At 40.9% G+C, this 18,806-nt stretch overlaps 1 protein-coding gene across 1 annotated transcript in view; it reads left to right on the top strand.

Moving 5' to 3' along the window:
• Positions 1-4,465: 4,465 nt before the first annotated feature.
• eif2ak3 (eukaryotic translation initiation factor 2-alpha kinase 3) overlaps positions 4,466-18,806 on the top strand; it is a 43,957-nt gene continuing 29,616 nt past the window's right edge. The window contains exons 1-2 of the mRNA XM_084742146.1: positions 4,466-4,999; positions 18,493-18,622. Coding sequence (XP_084598272.1) covers positions 4,689-4,999; positions 18,493-18,622 — 441 coding nt within the window. The 5' untranslated portion in view covers positions 4,466-4,688. The remainder of the gene's footprint in view (positions 5,000-18,492; positions 18,623-18,806) is intronic.

Below are 18,806 nucleotides of genomic sequence, written 5' to 3'. Positions count from 1 at the left end.
CAGGTTAGGCAGGCAGAATATTTCAGGCACTAGCAGAGCTGACTGGAAAACTTGTTTATTCCATGCCAGTGTGATACATAGTCATGATATGGAAGTTATAATGTTTAGCACTGGAATCTTTGAGTCAAGGAAACTAAAACATTTTCTTAGTTTCCTTGGTCTGAGTGAAGACAGTGGAAATCCTCTGTGGTTTCTTCTCGGTTTCAACAGCGGTTCCTGTCGAGTGGTAGCCAATCAGGAGGGTTAAAGTCCACGGCCTTTCACTGTTTGACAAAAGTAACAAACAAACCACTGAATGTGTGTACTTTTCATGCATGTACCTCCCTCCACTGTGTTGTCTTTTTTTGTGCCTGTAAGTTACTTGCATGTCAGTTTCTTTTCCTTACACAAGCCACATGGTCACAGGAAGTCTTGTGCCATACACATAATTTGAAGTACATCTATCAGAAGTCATGTAGAGGTAATTTTGATGTAATTCTGTAAAATGGTCACATTTAATAGTGAACTGATGTAGCTCAAATCTGAACCAACAACACCACAATACACTTTAATGTGCCTTGGCACACCAAAGCAATAGAAACCTCTTTCATTTGTTCAGATGTAGCTAAATTAATTGATTTTGTAGCTGTCACAACTGCAACTCAGCATCACTGCTACATCTTAAAAGCTGAATTATCATGTTTTTAGGAAAGACATCTCATTATATAACTATATAAAAATTGCAGTAGTTAAAGACAAAAGATGAATCCCAGAATTTTGATTTAATTTGTGTGCAGTTCTTAAAAAAAATGTCCAAGACATTTCATGTTTGGTCCGTTTGTTTCACATGGTCCTATCTTTATTGATTTTTATCTCTAATTGTTTTCATTCGGAAGTCTTCAAAAACTGAATATAAGATCTTGTGCTTCATGTGCAACAGGTTTCAGTGAGATATGTATCTCAACAGCGCAGTTCTCTTGTGAAATCTTAAAATACTTTGAGTTTATATCCAAAACTATGGAAGCTGAGAACAGCTAAGCTTTAAATTATTTTTTAATGCATTTACCGCAAGATCACAAGTTCATAATTTCGTTATGTCGAAGTAACAAAGCTTGTTTTGTGTGTTAGGAGTTTGTTTAGCCGTCTTGTCATCTTGAAATCAAAAGCTCATTTTATTGAGATAACAGGATAATTTATCATGAGTAAACGACTTGTTTTCTCGAGATGAAGGGATAATTGTAAACTCGAAAATGAGTATAGTAGAGGATTCAAAACTGATCTGAATTTTATCCCTGATGAAATAAATAACTCCTTATGTCGAGATAATGACATTAGCAATAACTACAAGAACAACCATTCTTTGCTTCTGTACAAAATATTCAGAAGATCATCACATCTTTACTCAGAGATTCAAATTGTGACGTTGTCTTTCCACCATTGTCTTGACAATTTACAGCTTAAAACAACCGTCAATTGTTTTAAAGTTACGATAATTTGTTGCTTTTTCTGAACAATTTGATGTCTCTTATTTTGGAAAGCAGCTTCTCACTCTGCTATTGGCTCACAATGCCTTACACTGTGGTTTTATTTTTGTATGTTTATGTTTTTCTATGTACAGCTCTGAGAGACTCAGGAGAACATCAAGGCTGAGAAATTAAATACAGTCGAGCAAACACAGTTGGCCGACACGTTTGTCTACAAGCCCCTGTTATTACGGTACGGGCAATCAGATCGTACTCAAGTCTAATTGTGCTCTCATAAATCAAATGGAAGTTGGACGCATGGGCTTCAGTGGTGTGTAGACGAAGTGAAAGTTAACTGAAATGAGAATATGTGGCCCAGTTTGGGTCCAAGTTGTACACCATGTTGGATATTTTGTACCAGCATTTCTTTTATTCCTTTCTCTACCAGTTGACTGTGATAATAATTTTGATGTGAAGGTACTATTTTCTTTGTCAACCAATACAGGACCAAAATGATAACCGTATGGCTCCTTGTTTTATTTCTATGAAAACTTCTTTCTTGCTATTCTATCAATAACTGTGTGGTAGTAGACTGGCTTCCAAAAGTTGATCCTAGAGCAGAAACAACCAGCCAGTGAATCTTGTGGCAACAATTTTGACAAAACTGTCAAACTTTCACTGGTTTTAGCTTTGCAAATGTGAACATTTGCTGGTTTGCTTTGTCTTTTAGGTTGTAGACTCTTACTCAAACAACACAAGCACTTAGACTGATCGGATTGGACAGGGATCAGCATCGGCTCTCTGACGGGTCTGCAGTTATGTAGCCCTGCACACAGCAAGATGTGGGCTAGACTCCACTCCCCACGGGCATCAATCAGCCTGGGACCACCCATGACCATGTCGCCTGTTCACTGGTTCATCGGTGGTCCTTCCTTGGACCAGGAACACCCAAAAAGACCACCTGTTGTGGAGATGCTCTGACCTAATCATCTAGCCATCATAGCTTGTCACTTATCAAAATCACTCGGAACCTTTTGCTCGATCATTTTTCCTTCTTCCAACCAGGGGTAGGAGATGTGGACCTAAAATAATATCACACTATTTCACATTATTCTACAATAGTGACTTCTTGACATGATGACAAACTGCAGAATAATATTTTTGGTTTAGATCTCCCAATAGCTCATGAGCTCTCTTCGAGCTTCTGCTTGAAATGGTTAAACTAGTTTGTTGTATTGACCCTTTGGAAGAAGATATTTTCTTTTTATTTTATTCTTATTTTGTATGGTTCTTTGTGTATTCTGAATTCGAGTATCTCTGTTGAGAGTCAGCCATTCATTCATTAACATACCCCTGTAAATGAACTTCTGTTGTATTGTGAGCAGAGCCCAGTTGTCCCCTGAAATCACACCTTATCTTTGACCTGAAAGAATCTTTTCTTCAACACCCCATTTTGTTGTTATAATTTTCTTGCACCTCTTACATAATACTGTGGCTGACTGAACATCTTATCTTTGTAACCAAACCAGTTCCACAATACTGAAGTCGCTTCCCTTTTTGCAACCAACTCTTCCACCGTGGAACCTGTAGCAAATTCACTTTTGCTTTCACCCATGCTTCTTTTTGCTGTGTGCAACAGTGTGATGTCCTCCTGACAAGTCAGAATATTTCTATAATCACAATATATCGCAATACAAATTCTCTTTATCATCAAAAAACTGTTTATGATACATTTTGAATGACACAATACTGCAAACCCCCTGCAAACTTTCAACACATCAATGTTCACTTGCTGTCCAACATCCCACTTCTTGACAGGTGCCATAGCAACAAGATGATCAATATTGTTTACTCCACCTGTCAGGGGTTTTAATGTTACAGCTGATCAGTGTCTATATGCCAACTTGGGCTCTGGAAAATTGTGATCCCACACTTGTTTGTATAATTTATAGTCATTAGATGCATTAATAATTAAAACAGCTGCTAGTTGCATCCATTGCAGCCATCAGTAGAGGTCTAAAAGCTCCTTATTTTTCATGAACCAAGCCAATATTGCTTTGTAAAGTACATAATATCCTTCAGTTTCTATGTGAATGAATATGGGAAAGTATTTCCAGCTGAAAGTAACAGATGACAAGCAAACTCTTGATGGTGCAGTTCCCCCATAAGGCCACTTGGAGGTGCTAGAAATGCAAGCGGTTTGATTTTGCTGCAAGGTGTTCACTCAATGCGCAGCAAACTGGGTTCACAACGACCTTATATACCACCTAGAATAATTTAAAAATGATCTTTCACGCGCCGAATAACTGTTTGTACCAACACAAACGCTTTATGCGATGCGTTTAAAGTTACTGTCATGGTGAAAATACAATTTAAAAGCCTCCGGTTTAGCATCTAGTTAAACATAACCTTCCTTTTCTAGAAACCAAACCCGTCAGGTTGTTTTGCAGACATTATGTCATAGCCTTGTTTGTTTGTCCGAAAATGAGAACATAACTCGTGATCAGGAACAGGAAATGTACCTAAGATCTACAGTGGAGCCACGTTGATGCTTTCATATCGGCTGTCTTGACAACTACTCACGAATGACAGCTGAAATATCGAATCGGTGTTTACAGTCAGTCAGCTATGGTAGACGTTGACCAATAGCGTGGCTGCTTATCGGCAGAGTCTCTCTTATTGGACGGACGACGACACATCCCACCAATCACACATCCGCCACTGGATTCGCCATCGGGGACTTTTTTGCGTCACCTTTTGCTCCTGTTGTGTGTCAGCCGCCGGTGCGCATGCGTCGTTTTGACGGGCAGCGGATTAACCAATGAGGCGCACTGTTTGGGGGGCTGGAACGTTCTGAACCCGCCTCTTTGAGTGACATTTCTCTGATGCAATCGTGTTCTGCTTAGTATGCGAGTGTGCATGATTGACAGCAAGTGGCCCAATGAGAAGGGTTTGCATAATTTTTTAATGAACGAGGGGATTTTTCTGGCCAATCCTAGTGTAGAAACAAGGCGGGTTTTAGCGTTACCAAGGCAAGACTTGAGTGAAGTATAAAGGGAATAACATGGTGTCCCAGTGGCTGTTTATGTTTACTTAAAGAACAGATTTGAAAGGGCGTTTTGCAAGACACCACGGAGTTTTCTTTGTAGTTACAGTTTTGTTTTGCACTTTACGTTTTTTTATGTTCAGATTTACAAGGCCAGTGGCATGTAAATCGCATATTTCACTAATGTGCCAGTCTTACAAATGGAAAGGGGGCTTCACTTTGGAAACGTGAGCATTTCCCTGGTGCTCCTGCTGTTGCTGAAAGCGCTCATCGGATTCGGGACCTCGCAAACTCAGGGCTCCGCCGTCGGGAGGGAGCCGCCGCAGTCCGCCACCCGGGGTTCAGGTTCGACCTCGGGGGAAGATGGTGCAGGAGTCATGGAGCGGGGCTTGGAGAACGTAGGTGCCCCGATGATTGTAGCAGACGTGACCGTGGAGGACGACGACAACGGCTCGGCGGGGGAGGCCGAGGAGTCATATGGGGAAAGTAACGGAAACGTCCGACCGACGAGGTAATTTTCTTTAATTGTGAAGTGCATTGGGCAGCTAGCAGGTAGACACCCATTATCGGACACGTACAGTGTGACACATATATTTAACCCCTGCAACTGTAGCCAACCTCTTATAAACAAAAAGAAGGCCTGAAAAATAAAATTAGGTTATAATTTACCTAAATATCTAACTATTACGTCGACTTTACTAGCTATTTAGCTAGCTAACGCACAGTTTCGTGTTTTGGACGCACGCGGAGTTGCTCCGCCTTAGCGCTGCACTGAAAACTTGTGGCTGCGGTTGTTTGTGGTCCTCCCATTCATAAACGTTTTTTTAACGCTTGTTATTCCAGCAAATGTCCCCTTATTCTTGATAAATTTTCGTAGAAGAAGTGTTAAGTGGTGTCAGAGAAGTGTCAGAGCTCAAAACATGAAAAACGAGCCAGTTTGACTTCGATAATATCGATTAAAGTTTGGATGGAGATCATGTGAGAAAAACGCAGTCGATGGGCAAATGCGGCTAAGTCTAAGCAGCTACTTTTTCAGTTCCTATATGAGTTTAGTTTCTATACTAGTCATAGTATACTGGTAAAACGTTTTTAAGTTAGTTTATTTGGAGATGGATAGTGCAAATCAATGAACACACACTTAATATACACAGTCCCTGGCCAAGATGTTAAACGACTCCTTAAAATACAGCAAATCATCACGGAACATGCAGTTTAAATTACAAAAAAAATGAAAGAATTGCTGAACTGTAAAACCACTAAAAACATATGCAAACTAGCAGGACAGATACTGTGCAGACACTTGCACATACACAGCAGCAGTGGCATATACAGGTAGAACAACGTTTGCGGACAATTTATGTGCAATACTTGTCTGCAGTTTGTTGAACTATATGTGTATATGTCACTACTGCTTTGTATGTGCATGTATGTGTTGTGTGTATTGTATCTGTCACCAATGCTCTTACTGTTTTGTGTTTATCATCTGTGGGACTGTGGCATGTCCGGGCTAAACGCGCTCCACTTCATCGACCCATAAAGTTTTGTGAGGGACAATGCTGAGTCCTCCTGCGCAGGTTGTTTCCAAAGTTTGCACCGTGAAGCTGGGACATGCGGTGAATGTTTGTTGGAAGTTGTATTGATATTGTGTTACTTCGCTGGAAATTCAGAATCCTGCGCCAAACTGCAGTTGGTTCAGTTCATGTGATGGATAAACAAGTTGGTTGGATGGATTTTAACAGCAGTGTGATGTGATGGGCTGGACCCTGCCTGCTTTGCTTTCTGGGGGATTCTTTGCACATTTTGTCTTTGCGCTGTTGAGTTAATTTGCTTTCCATTTTTTTAATCATACAAAAATCACATTACATAAAGGGAACATGCCTAATCACTTGACAGCAGAGATACCATCCTCTCATGATCCACTGCTTATCTCCTCCTGTCAGCAGATAGGCTGCGCCTTAGCTGAGAAAAGTTGGAGAAAGAGTATGAGTCTGTTTATTTAATTAACCACAGTTAATTGAGAATGTAGCACAAGGAGCAAGTGTTAATTTAAAGCTGTGATAAGGTGACTGCAGCACAAGGAGAAAGATTTCATTTAAGAGGGTGTGTGACTTCACATGTTGAGATGCTGCCTGAGTGTTGGGATTTGTTGTTTTTCACAAAACAGAGGTTAGTTTTGCTTAAGATTCACGTTATTGTCCAAGATAGGAATTTTGTCTTGCACAAGCAGTTGTTAGAAATGAAATGCAAACATTTGGTGGGTGCAAGAATACAAATCAACATGGCAAATAGTGCACGTCATCATTTTACAACACATAATCATGCAAAGGCATGTCACTGAGCTGAGAATCCTGCCAGTCAAAAGTTTACAGCTTCACACAGTCCACAGGTTCACCGAACCCTGTTAGACCTGCTGCTGCTGCTGCTGCCCAAAGTGAGATGCAGTTCTTGGCGCAGTGGGTAGGGCATTGATTTTGTCTTCCTTGGTAAACAGTAGGTTTGACGCCCACCTTAGATGTTTGGCGCAGTGTGTTCTTCATGTTGTTACTCCTCTCTGCCATGTTCTTTTTTTTTTCACCAAGACCATTACAGATACTTTTGGCTGTGATTCCGCTTGTAGAATCATTCTTATTTCAGTGCGTTTTCTTTGTAGAAGCACATAAGGACCTTCCCTGAATTATTCTCTGTGTAGTATTATAAATGTGCTGCCTGTTTTTTAAGAGAAAGTTGGATCTAAGTCAGTCATAACATTGAAAACCTTGTGAAAGTCAAACCTTTTGAACACTTTTCTTACCTTAATACTAAAACTTGCTGCTACTGTATGCACTCAATGGTTAAAAAAAAAAAAAAGAGAAAAAAAAGCAGCATGTTTCCCATTTGCCGTCAAGCCTTTTCATCTTGAGCCTTACTTAAAAGCTTTCTGACAACCCCTAAAGCATCCGATATTAGTTCTTGTTGTTTGGGATGCCACACAAACCGAGCTTTGTCACAACAGGGAACTACTGAGCACACTGTGCAGTCAGTCCCATGAAGCTCAAATCAAGAAGAAAAGGTGTGATTAGTTGTTGTACACATTCTTTAGAAAAAAAATATGTTTTCACATGGTGTTTGCAAGGAGAAAATCTTTGTGTACGCCACTGTTTACACCCCAAGGACACAAACTTATCAGGGTAAAAATGATGGCAGAAGAACAGGTGTAAAGGCAACACACGGTGTAGGACTTCAGCATGGATAAGGCTTCTGCCTGTCATCGGCAGTACAGTTTCAGGAGGAAATCGAAAGTAATTAGCAGAACAGTTTGCTCTGATAGAAGCGGGCTATTCCCCTGCCAGGCACCTCAGCTGCTGCAGGAAAACTCCTGAGTGTCATCCTGCTGTTGGTCACACCCTGCCGCTGCTCGCTTTCACTCCTGCGTCTGTTCCTATATAGCATGCGTACCTGTGTCTGTCACTTTCTGTTGCCGTCGACCGTGTTTTCTTCCTTACTTTGTCACGGTCTGTCTCCCACTTTCTCATTTCTTTTTGTTATCATCTTTCTCCCATATCCACAGTCTGTGTGCCACCACTTATTGTCTTTAAATCATATCAATTACTTCATGGGTATTATGTTTAGAATGAATTGTCTATTAGGGCTGCAACTAATGATGATTTTCATTATGGATTAACAAATTAATGGATTTCTTGATGTAATAAAATGTCAGTAAATCTTGAGAAATGCTCCTCACAATTTCCCAGAGCCCAAAGTCACCTCTCCAGATTGCTTATTTTGCCAAATCAACAGTCCAAAATAGAGCTGCAATGATTAATCAATTATTAAATTAATCCCCAACTATTTTGATAATCCACTAATTGAATTGAGTAAAAATTCTCTTGACTCCAGCTTCTTTAATGTGAATATTTTTTGCTTTCTTTACTCCTTTATGACAGTATACTGAGCATCTGAGCTGTTTAAGCACGTCAGCTTGGGCTTTGGAAAACAGTGATTAACATTTTATACCATTTTCTGTCATTTTATGGACCAAACAACTAATCGATTAATTAATGATATAATTGTCAGATTGATAATGAAAATAATTGTTAGTTGAAGCCCTTGTTTAACCCAAAAACTCATTGTTTACTAAAGTAACTGAGAAGAAAAGCAGCAAGTCTTTACATTTAAGACATTTTTGCTTAGAAAAATAACTGAAACATAAATTTATCAGCCAGATAGTTGGCATCTAATTTTCTTTTGATCAGCTAATTGTTGCAGCTCTGTTGACAATAGTTTTTAAAGTTTCAAGCTCTTTTGAATCTCTCTTGTGTTGGTTTATTACATATAAATACTTTTTACACTTGTCTCATTGTGTAATTACCAAAAAAAACCAAGTTAAATTTAAAATGCTGCCACAGTGGTTATGACTGTACACACCAGCACAACAACAAACAGTAACACTGATAGGTAGACGTCAGTAAGATAAAGAATTTACAAAAGCAGCTTGTGAGGCATACAGCAACAATGAACAAGTGAATTATTCATTAAAAAGCCTGTCTGTAAAACAACAACAAACGTGTAAAACATGACAGATCTTTCTGAAATATGAAAATAATGAACTTGAGGAAGGTTTTCTGCTTTTCATGTGTCAAAGCAGCGTAAGACCAAAGATCACGCCCCGTCTGTCTCTCTGTCTGTATATTTTTGTTGAGGTCTCTCTTCTTTTACATTTATACTCTTTGTCTCTCATATTTACTCTGTCCCTCATCTCTCCTCCCCCTAATGCTCTCCCTTACCTTCACACGTACACATTGCTTTTTAATGCTGCCCCTTGAGTATATACTCTACTCCACGCTCTGTTTCCATCCATCTGTCAGGAGAATTGTCGTTGAACTTTTGAAATGTCACAAGAAATGAAACATGATTCAGGTGTTTCCTTTCAAAATGGGCCAATTTAAACAGAAAAGACCTCCTAAATGTCAGAAAACGCATTTACAACAGAGAGAAAATTGTCTTCCAACTTAATAATCAATACATGTTGAGCAAGTTGTTTTAAGTGTCACTTTAGCAGGATGTCCTGCAGCACTGTTAACAAACAGCATATGATAATAGAGATTTTAAACACTGAAAGTAATGCCATTGAGCTTGGACAAAAAATAGAGAGGAAACACATCTGTGAATAAGTGTGAAAAAGTCAAATTTAACACTTTTTTTGGGTAGTAATCATCCAGCAATAATTAGGGCAGCCTTTTGAAAACACGTCGCTACTTCCTTCTGTGACCTTTCAAGGGTTTACCTTTGGCTACTGCTGCTTTTCCAAGTCAAACAGACCAGGTCTTGTGATTAAAAAAGTGCCACCCTGTGACAATAATAATGCCAACACACCCTTGATCATTCTGAATGGAGAAACTACTTTACAATGACATGGGAAAAAAAATCATTATGAAGAATTATGACCTTGTTCATGACAAAATTCAAACCAGCGAAGCACTTATTCCACTTTGCAAGTTTCCTGGCTTCTTTACTGCTTTGTTGACAATATTATAACTCTCGTCACAGGCTGGATCTCTTTGTGTTTTAAAGAGAATGGACCTCCAGTAAAGCCCTTTTATTTTCTTCCAAATTAGATTTTGGAGTGGAGCACTTCAAACACAGACTCTTGAAAACATTTCACACGAACAGCTTGAAAAACAGTCGACACTCAGATGTCAACATTTTAAGTTTCTGTCAGTCGCGATTGTTTTGTTTTTTTCTTTCCTGTTCCCTCCTCCACCCCTGTATCCTGTAATCTATAAATATTCTAGATGTTCGCTTTGATCCGGCCTTCACTTTGTGACGAGAGCTGCTGTCATGTCGGTTGACGGCTGTCACCTCACCTTTACAGCTGCCGTCTATAGGTTACAAACTCCGCTCTGGAGACTTGGTGTTTACATCTGTCTCTGTGCACATACTGCATATACGTATGCATATATGTTTGAAAGCTTTGGTGTGTGTGTGTGTGTGTGCGTGTGTGTGTGTGTGTGTGAGAATCATGCATGTGACGGCGCTGCCAGGTTTGATGCCTCCGCCAGCGAGGGCTCCGCCGGGGCCTCCGGCACCTTAGGGAGCACTTGGAGGTGAGAGCAGAGAGGACAGCAGCTTTGTTTGAACCTGCTACCCCCACCAACACCCACCCTCCTACCCTCTGTACCCCCCCACACCCCCCTCAGGGCCCTGTAGCGGCAACAGCTCTTCTGGGCCGCTGTGCTCGCCGGCTGGCTCCCACCAGCCTACTGCTTAGCAACAGCCAATCGGCCAAGCTGGGCGACTTGTCGGCCAATTGCGTCGGAGAGACGGGCTAGTGCTCAGAATTTGAGTTGGCCGCATGGGCCTGGCTATAGTTAGGTAAAGGAGGAGGAGGAGATTTTTTTCCCCTTTTTTTTTTTTGGGAGGGGAGAGTTCATTTCCTCGTTGTTGTTTTTTTTTTTTTACTTTGTTTCAGTAGTCTGCTCTCTGTAACCAGGGAGATGTTGTAGGTTTTATAAATAGAAACTGTCCCCAAAATAACAGGTCAAGATGAAGATGATTGAACTCCCTCTGGGAACTTTTAATTGAACACTTAAAACTCTTGAGTTCTTCAAACTCGGTCCGTGTGCAGCAGCGGTTGTTTTACACTGGAGAGGTCTGAATGTATAACTCAATTTCACTTCAAACAAGCTTATATAATCTCTTTTAACCTATTTCACCCTCAATGTCTTTTCCTTATGTAACCATGTTTTTATGTGTGTCTGGCACCATTTTTTTTGTCTGTCAACTATTTCTGATATTACTGCTGTCTATAAAATGTTATTGTAAAGTTATTGTTTAGTGTAGGGCTGTAAATAGTGATTATTTTCATTATTGATTAATCTGTTGATCATTTTCTTGATTAATTGTTGTTGTTTTGGTATGTAAAATGTCAGAAAATGATGAAAAATGTTGATAACTGTTTCCTAAAGCCCAAGTTGACTTATTCAAATGTCTTGTGTTGTTTGTTTACTGTCTTAGAATTCTTAAGAAACCAGAAAATATTCACATTTTAGAAGCTGAAATCAGAGAATTTTGACAGTATTTTCTAGTTGACTAGCAGTTGCTGATCTAAGGATGTGATGACTTCCTGACTTTTGTCTACTCTTGATGAACTCTGTCTGCCTCGCCTGTGACTCATCTGGCAAGATGTTTTTTTTTTGAGGAGGAGGGGGGTTCATAACCGTGTGTAGTGACAGAAATAGTAACCAGTTCTATCTTCACAAATGTGATTGCTAAACAATACTGGCTTTGAATCTGATTATCAAGAGGAGTGAATTTATTAGGTCAGTGGCTATTTCGGTAAGTCGGCAGGACCCATCCTGCAGCACTGCAGTATGGGTGGGGCAGAGGCAAAAAGGTGGGATACTCTGAGAGAGACAGAGGAAGGAAGGGAGGGAGAGGAGGATGAAAACAAGGAGTTAGCTGGTAGTTAGTAGGACCATGCTGTCTTGTTTTCACTCTCGATGGCTCCTCACTGCTTAGCAACAACGAATGAGAACCTTGGATCAGAGCTGCGGCACGGCCAATCAGCGGGCAGGAGAGTGGCGCCATAGAGTTTGGATTTTACCACGTGTGAGATGATACGGTTTGGAGAGAGGGGAGCGCACTTATGCAGGAGGAGAGAGAGAGTGGAGGCAACGCTTTTAAATGGTGTGTTTTTTATGCTAGTATGAGAAGTTTTTTTTTTTTGAAAAACCACACCCTTTGCTCTCTGCTGCGGTGGTCTGCTGCAGTGACCCTGATGGATGTGAGGTCGATGTTTAAAGGCGACCGCACGTCGCAGGTCTGTCACTGTCGGGCTTCAGCTGCTGTGACAAAGACATGAAAAAGTGATCACTTGTTTATTTAACTGGTTTAGAGGACAGTTATATAAACCTTCAACTTGCATTAAGCTGCGTGTTATGTCATCTGTGATTATTAATGTCCCTTTAGGCTTAAAGGGACATTGCTGCCGTGTCAGTCACAGGTGGAGTTTGTTTTCTTTTTTACCTTTGATTTATAATCTAGTCTTACTCTAAATGTTTATGTTAGGAATTATTAAGTCATATCGGAGCATATTCATGTTTGCCAAAGAAAAAGACCAGGTTCTGGTTTCATGCTGTGTTGTACTAATTGCCTGCAGGTCCTTAAGTCTTAAAATATCCTGCGTTGAATTATTGGATTACCACAATTGAAAAGTTGCCTTCAAGGCCTCAAGTATTTGTTCTCTCTGTAACCATGATTGCAGTATTGTTTTTCCTTTTACATATTTGTAAAAGATTAATTCTGATTCTGAATAAATAATCTAAATTTAAATGTTTAAAAACTTCCCTTCTGTGGCTCATCTCTGTGGCATTATCTGTGCACAGTTTAAAGGAATGCACTTGACTCTCTTTTCCCCTCCTGCTGGTGCAGCTGGCGGTGCTGGGTGCGGCCGGCTCAGAGCTGCATCCATAACTTTTTTCTCCCCACGTGCTCCCCATGCTCTCGTATTTTCGTTCTGCCTCTCGGTGGCTGCGCGGCAGGCTGAGTGGCAGCTGCGCGGCAGCAGAACTCCACACTCCAGCGTGCATTCAGGCTGCTCGCTGTTGCATGGTTACAGGCAGCTCTGCCCTGCCATTCGCTCAGAGTCGGCAGAGCTGCTCGTGCATTGGCTGAGAGAGTAGAAAAACACTGCCTCCATTGGCTGCTGCGAAGTGGCAGGCCGTTCTGATTGGTCCGGCTCCGCGGCTCCCGCTCCTTAGAGACTCGGCCTGTGTAAACATCCTGGTTGTTTCTTTCAATGGAGTGTGTTTACCAGCAGCTCAGTTTTGCCGGTGTGTGCAGACTGAGGCTGAGTGTCTCTGAGGAGCTGAGAGTCTGGTGAGAGTGAGGCTAATTGGCTCCCTGCTCTGCCATACGCTTTGTGATTGAAGAAGCACTCTACACTATTATGACACTTTTGACAGCATTACAGGCGAGGACGCTAACAGCCCTCAGTCTGTTGGCAGCCTCACTACTCTGCCTCTTTCTCCCTCTTCATTTTCCATTCCGACGTCTTTTTCAGTGTCTCCGCCGCCTGCATCTGTCACATCGGCGGCAGCAGCCCCACAGGCTACATGTTATCCCTTTGGTGACGAGCAGAGCAGCAGTGTCTCGGGGCTCAGACGTGGAAAATAAATTGCCCCGAGTTCTAAATGATACAGGAGGGCTGTTTGTTTTATTTGAGTTGTTTTTATTGTTCAGTTTAGTGCTATTTTTGTACTCCACTCCTCCGCTGCTCATTTTCTCCATTACCATCATGTCACCTAAGTTGTAGAGTTAAGTGCCCCCCCACCCCGACCCCCCTCTCTTCTCCCCCTCATCCTTTATCTGGAGTACAAAGAGTCCACAAAAGCCTTTGATCTCCCTCTCAGAATGAAATTCTTCTATCTCTTGCTCAGCCTCATTCCATCTCTGAAGTTGAACTCGATGCTCTCACTGACTTCGTCCTCACTTCTACATTCACAGCATGACTTGGAGGGGGCGGGGCCGGCCTAGCGAAGGCCGCCAAAGCTTCCACCCTCTCAGAGAGCTGACTGCTTAGCAACAACCAATCAGCCTAATATTTTTGGCAGAGTCTCGCCAGCCAATGGAGAGGGTGAGAGCGGGCTTTAGCGCTCTGTTTTTATTGGTGGCTGAGTGGGAAAAACAATGTTTTTCTTAGTACTCTACACTTCAGTGCTAGTGGCGAGGCTGATAATGCTAAGAGCAGATTTGGGGAGATTATCTTGGCTTTGATGGTGCTGAAAGACACATGGCTCATTACTGTTAAGTGATCCTATTTGCATTTTATGCAAACTTCCAGTTCCAGTTGAGCTGAGACAACTATCTGGTCCAGATCAGCAGTTGTAACTCTGAATGTGTGAAACATAAGAGAAACTTTCCTAAAATTGATTTGCACCCTCTGAAACAATCAATTTCTTAGTTGTCCTAAGGCTTAAACATCCTTGAACATGCAGCATCCCTTTCATGACTGAAGAGTGTTCGATAAGTGAAATCAATACAGGATTATAGCTAGTCAATAACAATTCACCTGCTCACTCTAAATGATGGATGGTGCAGGTGCTGCCGATGCTAAACACACTCAGTTTAGTTGTAAATAAAGATGATGGTGAGTCCACATTTTCTTTATTTCCTCATTTTTTCAGTCTGAACTGGTAAAGTGAACAAGTATAACACTGTCTCTTCCCTCTGCAACTGCTGTCTACTTGCCCCCGAGGGAGGCAGTTAAAACCCCATATGCCCCAGTGGCCAACAGGGGGAAGCTGGTTGGGTCCCAGCTGTGTGGATGTCAGGCAGTGGGTGCTCAGAGACATGTTGTGTGCTCAGCCGACCCTCCCTGGTTAAATAAAGCTAAAAGCCCCATTGACAGCATCTCCTCAAGACAGATACAAATCAATAGTCAGGAGGTGGCCCCTGCCAGAGGGATCCAGGACAGGATTGACAAGCAATGCGGCAGAACTCTTAAAGAGTCAGGCGAAGGGTGGGGCTGGATGTCTCGATTAATTCAAGTCACTTAGACTGTTTTTAGCCTGGAGTTACCAGACGAAAGAGAGAAGAGTTAAGGAATCTTGCTGTGTCGGCACATTAAAAGGAATGAAAGTCATTTGGAGAATCTGTACAAAAGCCCCTTACCAAGTATACTTTTTTTGGTTACAGAGTTAGTAAGGGGGGAAAAAAACAAAAATGCAAAAATCCATCACCACAATTATTAAAAAACAAACAAACAAATTCTCCGAGGTAAAGCGCACTGCTGCTGTGAGAAATCCTCAGCCCATACATCATCTAAGGGAAAACACTTTCACCCCCTGCATCTTATTTTCCTCCTGAGTTTTATTTTTAGCACCTTGCTGTGTCTCTGCCAACAATGCCTCTGAAAGAAATATGTGGAAAACACGTACACTATATTCTCCAATAATAGTTCTCAGTATTTAAATTTTTTTTTCTTTTAGTATCATGAAAAACAATTTTTGAAGAATCAAAGGAATTTTCGGCAGTGATAACCAAACATCTTTCATTATAGCCAAAGTAAGGTTGTCAAAAGTATCACTACTTCAGTGTTTTTTAATACCACATATAAACAATACAGTATCTGTTAATTATGGTACAGAAAGTAGAGCCTAACTGATACTGTTTTTTTTGGCTAATATTAGGGAGTAAAAAGATTCCGACGTCAATATATGGGCTGAGAAAGGGCATCACAATTTTGATTATTAAATTGAAAATATATCAAAATGAATTTTCAGTCTCAGTAATCGAAATCCCATTTTTTATTTTTTCTCCAACTCTGCCCTCTTGCAGCATCTGGTTTATGTGTGAAGAAAATGTGGTGAGGCAGAGATGTCCTGTCCTACACATCAGATTCTACAGACTTAAAAAACATTGTTATTTGGTACAGATTCCTGCAAAAAAACCAAAAAGAAACCCACCATAGTCATTTTAACATGTTTTTCAATCAAAAAAAAAAGATGTAAAATGATTGTTTCCTCTAATATTGTAAATCATATCGCACTTGCACTATCACTCAAAATAATAACAGTTATCGTTCAACAATCGTTCAGCCCTGCTGGGTATGAAATTTATACTCTGTTGATCTTCACGAATCAAGACTCAGTAGTCTGACAGTGTTGCAGTCGTCTGAGAGTCAAAAGTCCTGGATTTGGAGAATCATGACAAATCTACAGGCCACTGAAACAATAAACTTTAGCTGGTATTTTTAATAATTATAAATAACAATAAAAACACAAATAGAACAATTTGAATTAAAAGGAAAAATATGCAGGATTTTCTCAATAAACAATGCATAAACCCACACACAAATAATCCCTCTCAATCACCCATCATCATCACCTACAACCCACCCAAAGTGTGTGGGTCATACCTTCTGGTTTTCTCATTATTTTGTTGTGCTCGGGACGCTTTACTAATCCAAAAAGTCGGCATTTGATGTCCTGGGAGTGAGACTCAACAATCACCTATCTTTCTGATGAGATTACAAACAGTTCAGACAAATCCTGCCGATCCTACCTTTAATCAAATACACTAAAAAAGAAAAACATTTGCATTGTGTGCTGTAAAAAAAGATAAATATCGGGAAACGTATACGCCGATACCAATGCAGACCTGCTTGAAATTTGGCTTGCAGCAAAACCAGAAAGTATTCCTTGACTCTTTTTGTAGCAGCGCTCATTGTTAAAGGTAGAGTCAGTAGGGTTTGTCTGAGCTGTTCCTAAATGCATCTGGATGTCGAATACCAACGTCTTTGGTTAGTGAAATGTCTTGAGCACAGCAAAATAATGAGGAAGAAAAGTGAATAAAGGCAGAGAGCAGGGTTTCTGCAGACAGTGATGTGATGATTGAAAGGGATTATGTCATATGAGTCTATACAGTGTTTTCTTTAGGAATATGTTGCAGATTATACCTTGTCCTATTGTGGGTGCGTAGGACTTTTTTTCCTTTTGCCGTCGTATAGAAAAAGGTATAGAGTATTGTGGGGTTTTTTATACTGGTATTGTATTGAAGTTTAAAATTCTGGTCTTGCGACAACTCTAATCCAACGGGTTTAAAACGGGGTTTCATCCATGCTGTGCTTAAACTCACAAAGCTCTGTGAAAGTGAAGTTAAAGCAGTCTCTGAAGGGTTTGGTTGTTTTCTCAACGGTGCTGATATGTTATTTCTCTGAGCTGTCATCGTGGGCAGTCAAGCCAATATTTGTGAACACTAATTTTCTGCCAATGTTGGAGAGCCCAGAAGAGAGCCAAGACTAATCAAAAATGTCACTGAACAAATCCATCGACTCCGAATAAAAGACGGTCTTTGTCGACACATAAAACATGTGTTGGAGGTTTTACATGTAAATGAGCCTAATTTTTATGGTGGTAATAACAGTTTTAAGCCTGAGAAAAGCAACCATGTCAAATCCCCCTGTGTACTCTTAACAGTCGCTGTCACCATCTGTTTCAGAGCATCATCAGTGTGCTTTTCCCATATTTGAGGGGCAGCAGACTCTCAAGTCTTTCCTGGAGTAAAGAGGATAAAATCCACTCTAATAAAATGAAGAAATAAGAAAAGATAATTATTGTTAGTACTTGTTGAAAAGAAATCAATCTTGTCTGCTTGCCAGCTTTCTTTATTTTGATTTTTGAGACTGATCTTAACTTCAGTCCCAGGTGGTTTAAGTGTGCTTGCTCCGTGGGATCAATCACAGACTCAAACAAAAACGGAATTAAAAAAGTTTGAAAAATAGTCCAACGTGCTGTGAGTAATTGAGCATATTTTATTAATCCAGCTCATCCATCCATTTTTTACTAAGTTCACTCACCTCCTGCTCTTTCAGCAGAGTTTACAGTCCTTGAAGCCCACATCTCTTCATCCGGCATTTCAGCCATTTGTGATGCTTTTACATGGTTTGCCTTTGCTGTGTGCTTTGAAAATAAATGAACAAGGTGATGGATTCCTGTTTTGGTTCGCTAACAACTGAGAACTCACCGTCTCACATGTCTGTATTGTATTTTTTATGGAAATAAGTCACCATGTGTGGCATGTCTGGTCAGGTTTTAATAATCCGCAGGTCTGGTGGTCCCGTCTTTAATCAACATGCCACCCATACTAGCTGACAGGATGGGGTTTGTCATGGCACAGGTGTGCTGTTGGCTGCAGTTGAAGGTCACCCTGATTGCTAAACACGCGGTGAGGACTAGAGAGGGAAAGACAACATCTGCACCACCACTGAACAATTCCTCACCCTTTAATGCGTTGTCTGTGATGGCATTAAACTTAAACCCCCACTGCGAAGATGGCGTGAAAGGACAAGGCTGGTAACTTTTCTTTTTATGTAAAGAAAAAAGCAGCTTGCAGAGATGCAGTTCTGCTGTGACAAATGCAAGGCAGTCTTGTCAATATTGGGACCCGTGCCATCTTAAAGCTTCAGTAAGTGTCCACAAATCCGTATGGCAGTGTGTGCTGAAGTCTTTTGTGTTCTCTCCGCAGGTCGCTTGTGATCATCAGTACCCTGGATGGGCGGATCTCTGCTCTGGATCCTCACAACCAGGGCAGGAAACAGTGGGACCTAGATGTTGGCTCAGGGTGCCTGGTGTCCTCCAGCCTCAGCAAGCCTGAGGTAGACCAACACCTGTGTTTCATTTTCGTTTTTATTCATTAGAGAGAAGAATCGGGAAACCTAGCGAATGTTGAACAGGCACACATGAGGGTTGCAGGGGTAATTGACAGTTATCACACCATGCACATTTGCTTAGCCATAATATTGAATTCTACCATATTTGTGTTATTTAAAAAAAAGTATA

The sequence above is a fragment of the Lutjanus erythropterus genome, chromosome 18 (genome assembly GCF_056507025.1).
Source record: "Lutjanus erythropterus isolate fLutEry1 chromosome 18, fLutEry1.hap2, whole genome shotgun sequence".
Classification (NCBI taxonomy): domain Eukaryota; kingdom Metazoa; phylum Chordata; class Actinopteri; order Lutjaniformes; family Lutjanidae; genus Lutjanus; species Lutjanus erythropterus.
This window is presented reverse-complemented; position numbering and strand designations above follow the sequence as displayed.